The 18,740-nt window shown below is 37.1% G+C and overlaps 1 protein-coding gene across 2 annotated transcripts in view; it reads left to right on the top strand.

Annotated features, from left to right (window-relative positions):
* Nucleotides 1–17,976, top strand: part of LOC149831495 (caffeoylshikimate esterase-like) — a 30,437-nt gene extending 12,461 nt beyond the window's left edge. The window contains exons 4-9 of one of the 2 annotated variants that reach the window (XM_090012098.1): nt 12,197–12,343; nt 13,183–13,313; nt 14,039–14,176; nt 14,429–14,527; nt 14,954–15,015; nt 17,687–17,976. In XM_090012098.1, coding sequence (XP_089868224.1) covers nt 12,197–12,343; nt 13,183–13,313; nt 14,039–14,176; nt 14,429–14,527; nt 14,954–15,015; nt 17,687–17,732 — 623 coding nt within the window. In that variant the 3' untranslated portion in view covers nt 17,733–17,976. The remainder of the gene's footprint in view (nt 1–12,196; nt 12,344–13,182; nt 13,314–14,038; nt 14,177–14,428; nt 14,528–14,953; nt 15,016–17,686) is intronic. The other variant, XM_090012097.1, reaches the window with a different exon arrangement.
* Nucleotides 17,977–18,740: the final 764 nt, after the last annotated feature.

The following is an 18,740-nucleotide window of genomic DNA, read 5'->3' as shown; positions in this document are numbered from 1 at the left end:
CCAAATATTTTAAGCTTATTTTACAAAGCCTCATTAATATGGATATTACAAATAAGTCAATTAGGAACTTACTTTTTACCATATGGTTCAAGGCACACGTAACAAATCTCCACCTTGACTTGAACATCATCATAGCTTCGTCAAAATAGCAAACATACTCCACCTTCACCAAAAAATAGCCCTAAAGGGCTCAACTCAAGAAACTAGAAACGCCAATAAAGTTTAAGCAATGCTTGAACTTGGCAATTGGAACCGGCTTGGTTAAGGCATCAGCAGGATTTTCTATAGTACCAATCTTCTTCACAAGAATTTCACCCTATACAACCATGTCTCTAATAAAATGGTACTTGACATCAATATGTTTTGTCCTCTTATGGTACATATGATCTTTGGTCAAGTGAATGACACTCAGACTATCACAATAAATAATAGCCTTTTCTTGACCTAAATTAAATTTAGATAACATACCTGTTAACCAAATAGCTTCTTTAACTACCTCAGTCACTGCCATATATTCAACTCTGTAGTTGATAATGCAACCCTAGACTGTAGGGTAGCTTTCTAACTTATAGCACAATTTTCAAGAAAAAACACATAACCAGTGAGTGACCTTCTCCTATCAAGATCACCTGCATAATCTGAGTCAACATATCCAACCAAGCCATCACTACTCCTCCCAAACTCTAAACAAGTGTCAAAAGAGCCCTTCAAATACCTGAAAATCCACTTCACTGCCTGCCAATGTACTTTGCCAGGGTATGACATATATCAGCTGACAACACTAACTGCATGTGAAATATCAGGTCTAGTGCAAACCATTGTATACATAATACTACCAAGTGCACTAGAATAGGGAACATGTGACATATACTCTATTTATTCATCTGTTTGAGGAGATAAAAGAGCTGAGAGTTTAAAATGAGAAGCAATAGGAGTACTTACAGGTTTGGCATCTTTCATGCCAAAACACTCTAGAAACCTTCTCAATATATTTCTTTTGAGACAAATATAACTTCTTTTTCATTTGGTCCCTATGATTTTTCATGCCAAGAATCTTCTTAGCAGGACCCAAATCTTTCATCTCAAATTCATTTGCCAACTGCATCTTCAACTTCTTGATTTCAGACAGATCTTTTGCTACAATCAACATGTCATCAACATAAAGCAACAAATAAATAAAAGAACCATCATGAAGCCTTTGATAGTAGACACAACTATTATACATATTTCTGCAGTAGCCAAAATTTAACATAGAAGAATCAAACCTTTTATATCATTGTCTAGGAGACTGCTTCAAGCCATATAATGACTTCTTTAAGAAGCAAACATGATCTTCTTTTCCTTCAATAATAAAACCCTCAGGTTGATGCATGTAAATATGTTCTTCTAGTTCACCATGTAAAAAAGTTATTTTAACATCAAGTTGTTCCAACTCCATATCATACATGGCAACCAAAGCAAGTAAGATATGTATAGAGCTATGCTTCACTACAAGAGAAAAAACATCATTAAAATCAATTCTTTCTACCTGACTGTAGCCCTTCGCCACTAATCGTGCCTTATATCTAGCATCTTCCAATCCTGAAGTACTTTCCTTTTTCTTGAAGTCCCACTTACAACCAACAATCTTCTTGTCTTTTGGTGGTTTTACAAGTTCCCAAGTTTGATTCTTATGGAGAGATTCAATTTCTTCATGCATAGCAACCAAACATTTAGCAGAATGAACAAAATTCATTGCTTGTGAATATGATGAGGGTTCTTCATTATCAATTGATTTTGCAACTGACAAAGCATAAGCAACTATATCAGCATATGTATACCTGTGTGGAGGTCTAATATTTCTCCTTTATCTGCCTTTAGCAATACTATATTCCTCCACCTGCTCATCATTTTGAGGAGTTTCTTCTACTTCAACATGACTAAGAAGTTGAGTTGAAGGTGTCTGTACAGAACTTGCAGTCTGATTATAATCATAAACACCAACTTTTAAGTCTACTTTTTTAACTGAACTTTGCACATCTTGGGCTTTACCTACATTAGACTGAGTAGAGGATTTCATCTTTGGATGTAATAAAGAAGACTCATCAAAAGTTATATCTCTACTAATAATAAACTTTGGAGATTTAGGATCATCACACCAAAGTCTATATCCTTTTTACTCCAGAAGCATAACCAAGAAAAATGCACTTTTTAGCTCTAGGCTCAAGTTTACCTTCATCTACATGAACATATACAGGACAACCAAATATTCTTAAATTAGAATAATCAGAAGTACTTCTTCAGGTGTCTTACATTCAATAAAAGCATTAGGAGACCGATTTACCAAATAACAAGCCATATTGATCGCTTCTGCTCAAAACTCCTTTTCAAGCCCTGCATTAGATAGCATACAACGTGCCCTTTCCAACAAAGTTTTGTTCATGCCTTTTGCAACCCCATTCTGTTGGAGTGACTTCACAACTGTGTGTTGTCTATCAATACCCTCATCTTTGCAATATTCAGTGAACTTATTGTTGCAAAACTCAAGACCATTGCCAGTCCTAAGTCTTTTAATATGCTTCCCTGCCTCTTTCTCAATTAAAGTTTTTCATCTTTTAAAAGTCATAAATACTTCACTTTTATGCTTCAAAAAATAAACCCAAACTTTTCTAGAATAATCATCAATAAAAGTGAGCATATAACAAGCACCACCTTTAGAAATTACCTGTGCAGGACTCCATAAATCTGAGTGAACATAATCAAGAATACCTTTTGTTTTATGCACTGCAGTACTAAAATTGACTCTTTTATGTTTACCAAATATACAATGTTCACAAAAATTCAGCTTTACTGTGCTCTGACCACAAAGAAGACCTCTCTTACTCAAAATAATTAGCCCTTTTCACTCATATGGCCTAGTCTCATATGCCATAATTTGGTGGTATCTGACTCTAATATAGATGATATGGCAACAGAACCTGTAACTGTAGAACCCTGCAAGACATATAAGCTACCAAACTTTTTACCCTTCATCACAATGAGAGCACTTTTGCATACCTTCATGGCTCCATCTTCAGCTGAGTACCTACAATCATTTTTATCAAGAGTACCCAAAGAAATAAGGTTCTTTTTTAAGTTAGAAACATGTTTAACATCTGTCAGTGTTCTAACCACACCATCATGCATCTTAATTTTAATTGTATCTTTACCAATAATTTTACAAGATGCATTATTTTCCATCAACAAAGAACCACCTTCAATAGACTCATAAGTAGAAAACCATTCTCTGCTAAGGCACATATGAAAAGAACAACCAGAGTCAAGAATCAATTCATCTTGCAACAAAGACATCAGCATCAACATCACTATCAACATGTGCAATACTAGCCTCTATAAGAGTTTCTTTCTTTTTTTCATCTTGTTTTTCTTCTTTTTGTTGCTTATTCTTAAGTTTATAGCAATTGGAAATTTCATGCCCCTTCTTGCGACAATAATTGCAGAACAAATTCTTATTTCTTGACTTGGATCTTGAGTTGCCTCTTGTCTTTCACATAGCGATCTTTTGGCCTCCCTCTAGCAAACAAACCAACTGAACAATCATTGTTGTTACTGCCAGTCAATTCTTTATCAATCTTCTCTTTACTCATAAGCTTGGTTTTGACCTCATCTATGGTAATTGATTCTCGACCATAGATCATAGTGTCCCTAAAATTTTTATATGATGGTGGTAAGGAACACAAAATCAAGAGGGCTTGATCCACATCATCAATCTTCACATATATATTTTTCAACTCCATAATAATAGAAATAAATTCATTGATGTGGGATTTGATGGGAGTACCTTCTGACATGCGAAAAGTATATAACCGTTGTTTTAGAGCCAATCGATTTGTGAGAGACTGTCAAATACAACTCTATTAATTTTTTCCAAAGTTCTGTCGTTGTCTTTTCTGTTAAGACTTCTTAAAGAACATCATTAGTTAGACAAAGTTGAATAGCAGTAAGGGTTTTATCATCTAATTCATTCCAATCATCATCGCTCATGGTAGCGCATTTTTTTTTGCTTTCCCAAGCAAAGCTTTTTTCAACTCATTTTGTGTCAAAACGGCAAGCATCTGCACTTGCCACAGGCTGAAACTCATAACACCATCAAACTTTTCAATATCAAACTTTATCGTAGATAGCATGGTGGCCAAATAAATTCACCGATACCAGTTTGTTATGCTACATCACAGGTGAATCGAAAACAAACCACCAAAAAAATACCCAAAAATAAAGAAGATGAAAATTGCAAGGCACAAAACGAAAGAGCAAAAGACAAGATGTATATGGTTCGGCGATATGCCTACATCCACGGGCAAAGGAAGAGCATGATTTCACTATCAATCAAAAGGAAAAGAGGCTACATAAGTAATATATAGAAAACCCTCAAACCCAAAGAAGACAAAGCCCTAAAGAGAACAACAATAACTAGAGAACCCAAAGAGAAATAGACAATACCTTTTACGTGATTTTCTCTTAAAGAAAAAAACACAAAAGAATACCTCAAGAAAATACCTCAATACCAAAGATGGAGTCTTCACAAAGTGAAAAGCCAAAACCTCTCTTTCTCTTCTTTCTTTCTTGATCAGGAAGAGAAAAAGGACCCAAAAGCTTTCAAAAATAAGAAAGGCTTCTTTCCTTTCTTTAATTTCATTCTTCATAACTCCAAATATTTTAAGCTTATTTCACAAAGCCTCATTAATATAGATATTACAAATAAGTTCATCAAGAGCTTACCTTTTACCATATGGTTGCCAAAAACCTGAATCCTCTTGCCATGACTCCCATAGCAGAGTCTTAAAAAGAGTGCATTCCCTAAACATATGTTCTGCCGTTTCCTCTGCTTTGCAGCATAGGTGACACCGGCTTGCTAACTGGATTCCACATCTTCTAATATACGCTTTGGTTTTAACCCGATCATGTATCACTAGCCATCCAAATGTTGAACCCCTGGGTGGCAGTCTCCTCCCCCCAAAGAGTATGGTCGGGTAGCCATTGCATACCCTGGGGGCACACAGACCTGTAGCATGATGAAACTGTGAAACTCCCATTAATTGTGTGCCTCCATTGTAGGGAGTCCTGGTCCTGGTTCAATGTTTGGTGTTCTAACCATTGCATTAATGTGATCCACTCGTGGAGTGCATTGTTGTTTGGGTTTCTCCTCAATATGATCTCCCAACCCTCTGTTTCTGACCACATAGAGCATACAAGCTGATTCCATCCCCTTGCAAACTGGAAAAGTGAAGGGAATTCCTCCCTATAGCAGTCTTCAGCATCCCGAACATCTCACCAGAACATTGTTTTGGTTCCATCCTTGAACCTGCACCTTTACGCCTTGTAGAAAGATTGAAAAACCTTCATTAATCCTTTCCAGAAACCATAACCTTTCCTCCCTATAGCAGTCTTCACCATCCCAAACATCTCACCAGAACATTGTTTTGGTTCCATCCTTCACCTGCACCTTTACCCCTTGTAGAAAGTTTAAAAAACCTTCATTAATCCTTTCCAGAAACCATAACCTTTTTTCCATTTTGAATCCTCCCTCCATTGCCAAGGCCAACCCCTCAATCCATATTTGTGTTTTATCGCTATGAAAGCCATTGATTCTTGAGTTGGGAGTTGCCACCACCATTTAACAAGCAATGCTTGATTTAATCGTCTGAGATCTGAAATGCCTAAGCCTCCCAAGTCCACCGGAAATGCAATGGATGACCAGCGCATCAAAGCCCTCTTGTGGTTATTCTCATTCCCTCCCAAACCAGACTGTATAAAGTTTTGCATAATCTTGGCCACTCGTTTTGTGACATGTTTTGGAATGAGGAATAGAGACATAACATGTGCAACGGAGGTGAGAGCGTACCTTATGAGAACAATTCGACCCGCGAATGAGAGATGATGAACGTGCCATGCCTGCAACTTATTTCTAATTCTACTTTCCACACGTGACCATAGTGGGCCTCTTGATCCTCAAACCTGACATTTCTGAAAAACAATCCAGTATGATCTTAAGCATCTGCATGTTTCTAACGGTGGTCTCACCAAATATAGTCTACAACAAGTGTAAAAAGTATTGTAGGCCAGGTAATTTGAGACCATTAAATAGTCCTTGTTGTGTCACGCTATCAAGCAAAGCAGTTAAGCCCTCCATGGCCATGATGAAAAACAATGGTGACAGTGGATCCCCTTGCCTCAGGCCTCGATGTGGTTTAAACAAAGATCTTCTTTTACCATTAATAGTGACTGCGATGGAGGTGCATTTAAGTATTTCCTGCATCCATCTAATCCACTTGCCCCCCACACCCATTTTCTGCATGCATTGTATGAGATATGACCACTTTAAGGAATCAAATGCCTTCTGTAGATCAATTTATGTTGAAAGGATTTGATGTTTGGTGTGTGAATTGAATGAACAACCTTATGTGCTAGCAAAGAACAATCATGTAGTTGTCTTCCAGGAATAAAAGCACATTGTATCGGTGACACTACCTGGTGGATAACTTTCTTGAGTCTTGCAGCGAGGGTTTTTGTGATGATTTTTAATGGGGTACTGATGAGTGATATAGGACAGAATTTGTTTATATTATCTGCACCTTGATCTTTTGGAAGGAGCACTAAGAGAGTTTCTCCCCGCCGCTTTGGAATCTTTGAGTTACGAAAAAAATCAGAGAATGCTTCAAATATGTCCATTTGGCATTGATCCCACAACGTCCGATATATTTCGATGGGAAAACCATCAACACCCGGTGCCTTACCTAGCATTAGGTCCCAAACTACACATTTGATTTCCTCCAAGGAAAAATGGAAAGAAAGGGCTTGCTGTGTTGGAGAGTCAAAAACCGTTAAGCACATGTCCTGCAAATCAAATAAGTCTTCATTGTTAGATGAAAATAAATCCCTGAAGAAGCCTGTGGCTTTTTGGAGAATGTCTTCCTCTTCCCATAGAATTCCATTGACAACCATCGACGGTAGATAGTTAGTTCCCTAGTGGGATGATGCAGAGATGTGAAAGTAGTTAGTATTAGCATCCTCGTGTTGTAGCCACTGGATTTTAGCCCTTTGCCGCCATCAGATTTGCTCTCTCCTTCTCCATGCTTCGACTTCATTAACTGTAAGTTCTTGTTTTGATTTGAGTTTTAGTAATTTTGCCATGTCCTCTTCTACTGCCATTTGCGTTTGTATATGGCACAGTTTGTTCTCCCAAGACTTGATAAAATGAAGTTGCGCCTTGCCTTTGTCCCTGGACCATGCGATCAATTTTTTCCATACAAAATCTAGCTTCTTGAATACCCTTCAGGCTGCCCATTTGGCTTCTTGAGCTGTGGACCACCAATTTTTAATTTCTTCCACGAGGTTGTTATCGCGCAGCCACCAATGCTCGAATTTGAAAGACTTTCCTGTTGGATTCCAATGGTCTCCCATTGTAGAGTGATGGCGGCATGATCAGAAATGGTAATTGGTTCCAATTCAGCATGGATGTCATGGTGTTCTTCTATCATGGCCTTAGAGATGAGGAATTGGTCTAACTTTCCCATGGTGGGAGAGTTATGTTTGTTGGACCAAGTGAAACTTCCCCCTGCGAGGTGCACTTCGGCCAGCTCCATCCTGTCAATAAAATCCGCAAACCATCGATAAACTGCAAAGATCAGTATAATAAGGTTGTTCAATCAGAAAACTTACCCAACTTTTTCTGCTCTATCTATGGTGTCACTGGCTGATGAGGAATGGTTCTCGGATACTGGAGCCACCAATCATGTATTGAATGATAGCAGATCATTGAATGCAGCCTCCTCGTATCAAGGTAATGATCTTGTGATTGTTGGTGATGGTAAGGATCTTCAAATTTCTCATATTGGTAATGGTTCAATTATGTTGAATAATCATGTTTTGCGTCTCAATGATATATTGGTTGTTCTTGATATTAGGAAAAACCTACTTTCAATAGCATGCTATACTATGGAAAATAACTGTGCATTCACTTTTTTCTTGGGGTTGTCAAATCAAGGATTTGAACATGGGGAAAATTCTCTATCAAGGAAAGAATAGAGATAATCTATATCCCCTTCATGGAGCTGTTGGAGACAATCAACCACATGCTATGTTTGGTGTTCGTGCTCCTATTTCTGTTTGGCATAATCGATTAGGGCATCTTGGAGACTCTACATTCATTTAGAAAATTTAATGTCTCTTTTTCTTGGTTCTCATAAACTACAGCATATTTGTGAGATTTTTGAGAAAGCTAAATGCCATCGGCTACCATTTGATTCTGTTATTCATGATACTACTATGCGATTAATGTTTGTCTATGGTGATATATGGGGACAATCTCCTATTTCTTCAGTTGCTGGATATAAATATATCACATTTGTGGATGATTTCACACATTTTGGATGGATCTATCCTTTGGCAAGAAAATCAGATGCTTTCACATGTTTTAAAAAAATTTGGGCACTAGTTGAGAATCAATTTTTTTTGAAAATGAAATCCTTTCAAACAGATGGTGGAGGAGAATTTACTAGTTATGAATTTGAAAACTATTTGCAGCAAAATCGCATTCATCGTCGCATTTCCTGTCCTCATACTCAAGAATAGACTGGTCTTGTTGAGAGGGAGCATAGACACCTAGTTGAAACTGAGTTGGCTCTCGTGGCTCATGTCTCTGTTTCTCAAACTCTATGGGTTGAAGCCTTTTTAACTGTTATGTTTCTCATTAATAGATTGCCATTTAGTGTTTTTCATTCAAAAATCCCATATGAAATGTTGTTTGGGAAACATCCCAACTAGGGTTTGCGTAGAACGCTTTGGCTGCCTTTGCTTTCCCTACTTGTGATCATATCAAGCTCATAAACTGGATTGGAAAACCACAAGATGTGTCTTTCTTAGATATAGTTTGTATCATAAAAGCTATAGGTGTCTTGATCCTTCTACTAGATGGGTATACATCTCAAGACTTGTGGTTTTTGATGAGCACATTTTTCCATTTGCTACCGCACCACCACCTACTTAGTTTCTTGTCCTCATTTCCCGTGGTTCTTCCCAATCTCATTCATGATTTACCCATGTTATTAGATCAGTAGGCTTATCAAGATTCAAGTCCACAATCTACTCCACATGATAAAGTGATTGAAGCCATCTTACCCAAGTCCAACCCTGAATCGTCCTTGTCACCTACACCCATTTCTCATCTTGTCCCACCTGCCCCACATATTAGAACATATTCTATGGTCACCAGGTCCATGGATGGTACAAGATGACCCAAAATATATACTTCTACTTGTTACCCTTTACCAATGTGTTTAGCAACTGTAGCTTCGCCATTGCCTCCTGAACCTCACACCTATCATCAAGCCGTTAAGGACAGTCATTGGAGGGCAGCAATGCATGATGAATTTCAAGTTCTATTGAAGAATAAATCATGGACTCTTGTGCCTCCCTCGCTAGATAGTAATTTGGTGGATTGTAAATGGGTGTTCAAAGTTAAACAACAGGCTGATGGTGCATTAGAATGTTATAAGGCTTGCTTGGTTGCTCATGGTTTCTGGCAACAAGCTCGGGTGGATTATAATGAGATGTTTAGCCCAGTGGTTTGTCCTACCACCATGAGGTTGCTTCTTAGCATTGCCATTTGTTACGTGTTTGCTCGGTTTAATATGATTAGTGCTAAGCTATGTCACAGGGATTCGGCTAGCAGGGTGCTGCACCCACGTCGACACGACGCGAGTGCGGCACCGGGTGCGGTCAACGCACCCAGGGTCATTTTGGTCCAATTTCCAGACTTAAAAAAAAAATTGCCAAGAAATGTTTTTTTGCCCTATATGTCACAGGGATTCTCCAACTAGGTGCCGCACCCGTGTTGCACCCGCACCCGCACCCAATGTGGTCAATCTGATCCTGGGTGCAGTCAACGCACCCAGGGTCATTTATGTCCAACTTTTGGACTTTATATATATATATATATATATATATATATATATATATATATATATATATATATATATATATATATATATATATATATTTTTTTTTTTTTTTTTTTGCCGCACACCCGCACCCATGTGACATAGGTGCTAAGTGAGTTAATACACCGCTGCTCTGGTGGCAAAATGCTCTTCTTTGATGGAAATCCGCTTCAAGATTCTGTCAGTATCGACATCTTGTTGGTTAGCTACAGTATTTAACCATGACTCGGCCTCATATTTCATATGCAGTCAATCAAGTCTGTCAATTCATGCATGCTCTTCGCACCACTCATATGACTTTGACCAAATAGATTTTATACAATTCAGATAGGTCTTCCTATGAATTCAATTTCTCATTCAAATCTTTTGCTTATTCGGATGCGGATTGGGCTGAATGTCCTGACAATCGAAGATCCACCACAGGATATTGTATATTTTTTGGATCCGATTTGATTTCCTGGTCTGTTAAGAAGCAAACCACACTGGCCCGTTCAAGTGCTGAAGCTGTGTACAAATCCTTGGCTACTACAGCTGCAGAGTTGGTCTGGGTAAGATATTTGATGCAAGATCTTCAAATTTTTTTGGGCACCCCAACAACCATCTACTGGGGTAATATTAGTGCCATCCATATAGATTCTAATCCAATATTCAATGCTCGAACTCGTCACATCGAAATGAATTATCATTTTATTCGGGTTGTTAGAGGTTATTTTTAGTTGACCTAGGTTCATTCTAAGGACCAATTAACTGATGTCTTTACAAAGGGTCTACCAGTCTCAGTTTACTTTATTCAGGGAAAAGCTCATAAATTTGGTGTCTTTTCTCTTGAGGGAGAGTATAAACATATCTGGATCAGACTGTAATGAAGATGGACCTGGGTCAGCTTGTAATGAAGAAGGTTCACAAAAATCAAAAGAATCTCAAATATAGTGTGTGCAGTCAAATATAAAAGAAGTGTCGACTGATAAGATTATCTTACCAAAGATTTTTTAATATGTTGCTGAATGTAAATTCCTTCATTAAATGGATTCTTACCTTTTGAATAAGAAAGGCCATCAACTCTCCCAAAATAGCTCATGAGAGACATGAGCTGGTAGGTGCCAAAGATTGTGCCTACAATCATGCCGTATCTTGATCATTAATGGAAGACGTGAGAGAGTGTTCTTCCCATGGACATATGTTCTGCAGAACCGAACCACATAATCTTGATCTTCTTCTTTATTCTTACTGTGAGTCTTTCTCTTGATCTTATGGATATGGTTTTCGTTTCTCTGTCAAATATCTCATTTGTAATTATTTAAACCTATTAAAATGGTAGTAATGTGTAAATTCCTGACCATTTATCTTCCAGACCATCTCAGAGTCCTTTTGAAAAACATATTTGCATGTGTTTTTTACTTAATCTAAACCTGTAAATGTGTTCTCTATGTTTATTTAGTGGAAAAAATATATTAGTTTAAAACATTTTTCATTTTTACATGTGTTTTTAGCTCAACAAAAAAAAATCAATGGTTTATATTACACCAAAAATTTGATTAAGTAAAAATCAAGAATTCTTGTTAAATTGATTTGATCCAAAACATGATTCTTAGTGAATAAGTAATGATAAACACATCTACAAGTTTGGTTTAAGCAAAAAATACATGTAATTGTATTTTTTAAACTGGAATGGTCTGGGAGATAAATGGTGTGGAACCTACACATTAGTATTAAAATGATATACGAAAACAAGAATTTGCAGCAAGTACTTTGAAGGCATTGGACATGCATTATATTTGGACTAAAGGCGAGCCTATTGAAATGGTTTTGTTTTTAAACATTAAAGATAAATGATATTTGGATTGCAATAGTGCTAATATTTTTCCTCCACTATGTTGCAGATGAAGAGGGCTGAAGTTTTGTGCTTCTTTATTTGTATTTCTTGCATAAATCCCAATTTTTTTTTCACATGTTCAAACTCTGAAATTTTTGGAACTATTATTGTTCTTTGAGGCATAGCTATCACATTACCTATTCTCTACAGTAAGTGAACATTGATTTGCCATTTCTACTTTTTTGGGTATTTTTGTCATCATATTTACAGATCTTAATTGGTTTAGTGCACAGTTTTCCATTTTCCCATCCTCAAAATCTTAAACTTGTTACCCTAAAAAAAATATTACACTTGTTAACATCTTTGACTTTGGATATCATATAACGGAAAAAGAATTACACTGCAGGTATTGCCAAGAGAATTGCAGCAGCAGGCTATGGAGTTTATGCCATGGACTATCCAGGGTTTGGTCTTTCACAAGGGTTGCATGGGTATATTCCAAGCTTTGATGAATTAATTGATGATGTGATTGAACAGTATGCCAAAGTTAGAGGTAATTTCTTTTCCACTTTTCAACAATTTTTGCTACTCTCTTTTTTATAGTTTTGACTTTTCATTTGTTCTAGTAGATGAAACATACTTTGAATATTTCACTAGAATTCTTTCGTTTCATATTTAGGTTCAAATTGTAAGCAGCAGCTAATATGTTTGATCTTCTCATTTAAACATGCCAAGAGAAATGATCTTGCTAGTATGTCATAATATTGATTGTTAATTATGTATTTTTCTACTTTTCCTTAAATTATATTGAGGCTAGAAAAAAAGTTATTACTAAAACAGAAAATGAGTAACAACCGTAGGCGAACAGGACCAAAATCAGGGCAAATCCCTGCTGCAGGGAGGGCCCAACATCTACTGAAAAAAACATGGAGCATTAGTCAGCAATTGTTGCACACAAGGATAACTCAATTTCAGAAGTAAAGACCTATATTAAACATTCTCATATCAGCTTCCCAACTTTGGCTGTTATGTCCTCTGAGAACAAAGGCTTTTGAGAACCATATATATCTGTGTGTGTGCTTCAGAAATGCTCATTTTCATGTTATGTATCAGGATCACAAAATGTCTCCGCTCAAAGCAAAACAGTTGCCATATATTATGCTCTGTTAGCATGTATTTATCTTTTCGCCTATTAGAGATGGTTATACAATTGTTATAAAGTTATTTGTATTCAAAGCCAAGTTGAGGTTATTGGTTTCTTGTCCAACCAAACCCAGACTTTACTACAAAAATACACATTAAAATTGATAGTGAATGCCAATCAATCCATTCTGACATTCTTCTAATATCCATTAGATGCAGCAAAATTTACTGTTTTCAATTGACTTGCAGCAAGGTCTCCAATAGGTGATCTTCCTCATTTCATCTTTGGACAATCTATGGGAGGAGCCGTTGCTCTCAAAATCCATCTTAAGCGACCAGATGAATGGGATGGTGTTATTTTAGTTGCTCCTATGTGTAAAGTAAGTTGTCTATCTCATTAGCATATTTGTGATCTCAACACTATCATTAAATTCAAATGTGAGTTAACATGATTTAACTTGGGTATCAAAGGATTATGGCACCATCATGCAGTAAAACTATCATGGGATCATTACTTCGCATGGTCATCTTCCTTGTTCATATTTTCAAAAGATTGGCACTTGCCTTAGTTAATTCAATGTTTCTTCATTCACCTGGCCTCTGTGCATAGCTTGTAGATTTTTAATATTGAATCAACAAGGATCTAGAAAATTGTATTATGAAGTAAAAAATATTCAATGCATATTTTGCTTTTTTATGCTTTGTGAACCCAAACTCGCATATTTGTATCATGATTGAATTATGGTACTACTTTGTTTTGTTGTCATGAAAATCACTACTCTAATACCAGTTCTTAGAGGTCTCCATTAATCATAACATGCATGGTTTTAATAGGTGTCTGCCATAAGGCATTTGATGAATGCCTTGTGTTAAGGAAGTGCAAAATGCTTAAGCTTGAGAAAGTCAAACATGTATATGAGGTGCCTTGAAGCTTATATATGATAGAGCATCCTCAGCTCTGTCTTGCATTTTTTGGAACATGTGAACGTTGAATACTCAACAATCACTCTTTATTTTGTTAATGACACTATTGCTAATGGTTTCCTGAATGGACTCATGGAAATCATATTCTGTTTGTTTTGTATAATGGTGTTTTACTTGCAAGATTGCAGAAGATGTCACACCATCTGATGCAATGATAAAGATTGGAACACTGCTATCTATTGTTCTTCCTAAATTGAAGCTCTTCCCCCAACAAGATCTAAGTGAGATGATGCTTCGGGAACCTGACAAAAGAAAAATGGTCAGCTTTCTTTCTTCATTAGCTCATTATTGTATATTCATGCATTTATTAATACACATGGACACTTAACATATTTACATGCATCTAAATAAATATTTGTAAATAGTTTAGAATTGTTAGTTGTAGTGATAGTCTTTGGTTTTTGGGTTTCCATGAAAATTTCATCTTTGGTACTCTCTCAAATTAGAATGGCTTATATTCATAGCTTTATCTACCCTTGAATTTATCATTATTATTTTTTGTGTGGTACAGGCTCAACTTAATGTGATCTCATACAATGACAAAGTGAGAGTAAGGACTGCCACTGAGTTATTAAAGACCACTATGGAGATTGAATCCCAGTTAGAAAAGGTCAATTATCCTTATCCATTTTTAATCTAGCAATAACTAAACCTTATTTTTTGTTTGCATTCATTTCCACTTTCATTTTACATGCACAAGAAATTTTTTATAGATTATTAGATCACTTTCTATGCATAGTTTTTTAATATCTAACTTGGATTCAGCCTCTGCTTAATTCTGATTATTCTGTACTTTTACCGATGCTAGTTGAGCCCTCTTCAACCTAACAACTTTTAATTTGTTAATGAATTTTCTTTTCTCTCGAAAAAAAATATATTACACTTTGTCAAGGACCTATGGGAAATAGAAATGCTGGTTGTTTTGTTGGGACATTCAACCAGTTTAAAGATAATTCACCACACTAAATATGGCTCGATTGAAAGATGTTCATGAGTAAAGGCAACTTTGTGTTGAAGCCTTCATTTTGTGCTATAGATGCACGGAGCTCTGGATTGTCTTAATTACATGTCTCCATTATATTGTTTGCCAACTATGAGGTTAGTTGGAGTGCTTGTATGTTTTTTCCATAAGATGTTTTACGCACATCATGCTCATGGGTTAAATCTGGTTTTTAACCTCTGGTTCTTGATTTCTCAACCTCATTCAAGTATAAAATCCCAAATTGTTCTACTTATTTCCTTAGGTTACTACCCAATTGCAATGTAGTTGAATATTCAATTATTCGTATAAGTACCTCAATGTTAAGATTCTGGGGTCTAGGGGATTGACTTTTCACATCTTAATCACTAGGGTCTTTTGGTGTATGAGTTAGGTAACCAAACATTGGGTATAAGAGCAACCATCACATCTTGAGTTCAATTCCCAAAAGGAACAACCTAGGAAATGGTATAACTGGACCATAGTGAACCACTGAAGATGAAAAGGGCTACTTGGAGTTAAGGCAGAGTGAGAATTATCCTAGAGTGGGCAGCCAAGTATGTCTTCTTTTTTAGAGTAACAGAAAAGCTTTATTGAGAAAGTTCAGAATTAGGTTTTTTGATACCGATATGGGAGAAAGTTCTAAGAGTTCTGCGACACCAAGAACTTGGGATCCAGGAGACTCATCAAGAAATCCCAAACCTGACAATGGAGGAAGCCAAAGACATCTACAAATGCGAGATCATGGTCAGATATGGTTGGGATGGGTAGGCCTTTGGTTACAGACGGTGTGTCACCATTGAAGTGTATATTTGATTTATATTTGGTTTTCAGATACCCAATGCGCAGGCTTACCCTCTAGCTTATATTTGGTTTTCAGAAACATGAAAATTGGAAGTTCCTCCATGCACAAGCGCCACCACCGCTTGAAAAAGAGGGCAACGATGAGCCTTGACAATCTCCAAATACCAAGTACGTCAGTTGCAGAGTGCGGTAGATTGTTAGGATCCTGATGATTTAAAAGACTTGACTGTATGCATCTTAATCACTGTAGAGCCTTTTGGTATATTAGTTAGGCACCCAGCACTCAATAAGGAAGAGTTTTATCACTTCTCTTCCAAAATAAAATTTCTATTATTAGGAGAAGTTGTCAATTTTGTTCAAGACACATACCAGCTGGAGCTTTGTCTCTCACTGAGGTTTATGCATATTGGTTCCTATTGGTATGCTATGATGCAAGGTGAAAAGATCAGGTGCAATATGATTGCACAAAAAATTGTGCATTAAGCACCTGATCACCCTCCATCTTGGTTATAGGGCCTGTCAGGTGTGGTGCCCAAGACCAGATGGAGGGCCATCAGGTGCTTAATGCACAATTTTTGTGCAATCATAGTACACCCGATCCGGACTCTGATGCAAGCCGCTCCATCTAGGTTCAACAATGATTAATTTTTTTTATTTTTTGGCACTATATCAAAACCTGCAAGAGACATAACTCACCTTTAGTAGAAGGGTTGCTCACTTGGTGTCCAGCTTGTGGATAGGAAGCTTTTCCCCTATCCCAAGTTTGAGTCCCCATGTGGCAACCCCTTCTGCAAGGTGAAGTAGGATGCTCCTTAGGGTTCGAGGGGGGCACCTATGGAGTTTTAGGCCACCGAGACGATGACCATAGGTAGGGCAGGCTAAGACCAATGTGACCAGGTCTGCAATCCTAGATGTGGTTTCTCTAATAAATGAAAAAAAAGCTCACAATATTGAAACTTCTAAAATTTTGATGAAAATTACCAATATCCAATGCCAATGTTCCCTATGTTACTGGAATCTCAAATTTAACATGACATTTTTAAATAAATATGTGTATGACTCTATGTTGTCTTTCTCTATAGAACTAATATTGCACATATACATTCTAGTTTATTTTTCAGCTTTTCAAAGTTGAAAGCACGTGCTATGATCAATGGGACATTTCTATGTAAATTTTAAGATTATTTTAAGTTTTAAGCTTAAGTTTTTATCCTAGATTTGGTCGCACCAAAGGATCTCACTTCTGCAATTATTGATTTGTAAAGATCACCTCCTAAGGCCCTGTTTGAATGACATGGGCCAAAACCAGGTTTGCCTCAAACCCGGTTTTTGACCAACCAACCTGGTTTGCCAAAAAACACATTGTGGGTTGTTTGGGTAACCAAAAACCTGGTTTTGGTATTCAGGTTTTTGTTCACAAAAACCAAAAATAAAAAAATAAGGCCCACCATTTCCCTGCTGGTGGCTGGCCGGAAAATGGTTGGCCAGCCGTGAACTATGAAAAAAAAGGGAAAGACTGATTGATTGATTGATTTCCATAAGACCTTCCATGAAATTTGATACTCTTTATGGAGCATTCATAAACAAACTTCTATTAGCTTTGACATAAACATCATATAAGTTATGGCACTCATGCCCACAAGAACTCTGCACACCTGACTAGGTGGGTTGGGCTTTCAAGTTGAAGGAGGTCGAGAGATCGATATTTAGAGTCCGTGTTTATGGAGTTTTACATTGCAGATTCTGACTCAAGTCCACGGTCAAAGTAACACCTCTTAGCCCATAACAGGACATCCAAGCCATAGTGGTAGTTTCTCCATGCTAAATCAGAAAAAAAAGCTGATACACTCGTGCATGAAACAATTACCATTAGGATAAAATACAAGAAATATAATTCTTGTTCCAGCTTTTGCCATTGTATAAGATTTTGCTTCTGTAAATGTTTCCTTGCTTATGTTGAAAGTTTTGGTTTATTTTAAATATTAGGTCTCTTCTCCTTTATTGGTCCTTCATGGTTATGCGGACAAGGTGACTGATCCTCAAGTGAGCAGATTTCTTTATAACAAAGCAAGTAGCAAAGATAAGACCCTGAAGCTATACGAAGGAGGCTACCACTGTATTTTGGAAGGGGAGTCTGATGAGAGGATTCTCCAAGTGATAAATGATATCATCTCTTGGCTTGATTTACATTCTACCATTAAGAAAAACTAAGTTGATTTGTTGAAGTGCAAAATTGTGTATCATTTCTAGTCGATTTTTGAATATTAACCCCAAAATTTGGGTTTTTTTTTTTTATTCTAGGTGCTTTTTCTTTTGGCTGCCGTCTTGTTGGTCCACTTCCTTCCATTAGTGGGTTTGAGGAATGAAACTGTTTATTGGGTGAATTTGAACAAGTTTGTTTTGTTTTGTGGATTGGTGAATTTTGTTGTATTGTGTCAGTTCTTCGAACCAAATATATAAATGAGATTCCATCTTGAATATGTATTGGATCATGGCTTATTTGTACTTGTACCTTTTTTTTTTTTTTTTGCCAAAACATGCCTGCCACATTAGGACCCAATGTGCATCCTGCAGTATGGATCCTAGAACCGGGTCTGTCATACTAGATGCGATAAAAGTCAAATGGGTCAGTTTTTATCTGAACCCAGACTTGGTCTTGTTAATATACATGCAATTTGGATATGGGTCCTATATAACCAGGCAAGACCTACTCCAAATCTACCCTATATTTGGAGAAGGATGCCCCCTTCTCCCAAAATGGGTGATATTTAGATCAAAGCAAAGTTAACATCTGACATGAATGGGGCGGCATATCCGCCAAGGGTTGAAAACGAGACCTGTTGTTTAGGCTGGTGAAGTTATGGATCCAGCTAGCAGAATTGATAAAGAAGATTCAGGTCTTTAAAATGTTGGTACTCTGCTGAAGAGGCCAATTCTATGAGCTCCTCATGTTTGAGGAGACCAGCCTAAACAGGGCTTGCTCTGTTCGGTTGGCTGGCCGCACATGAGGTGGGGTGACCCAATAGGAAAGAGGTAGGGA

This window comes from Nuphar pumila, chromosome 7 (genome assembly GCF_984573655.1).
Source record: "Nuphar pumila chromosome 7, dmNupPumi1.hap1.1, whole genome shotgun sequence".
In the NCBI taxonomy this organism is placed as follows: Eukaryota; Viridiplantae; Streptophyta; class Magnoliopsida; order Nymphaeales; family Nymphaeaceae; genus Nuphar; species Nuphar pumila.
The sequence above is the reverse complement of the archived record's forward strand: the minus strand, read 5'-3'. Positions and strand labels throughout refer to the sequence as shown.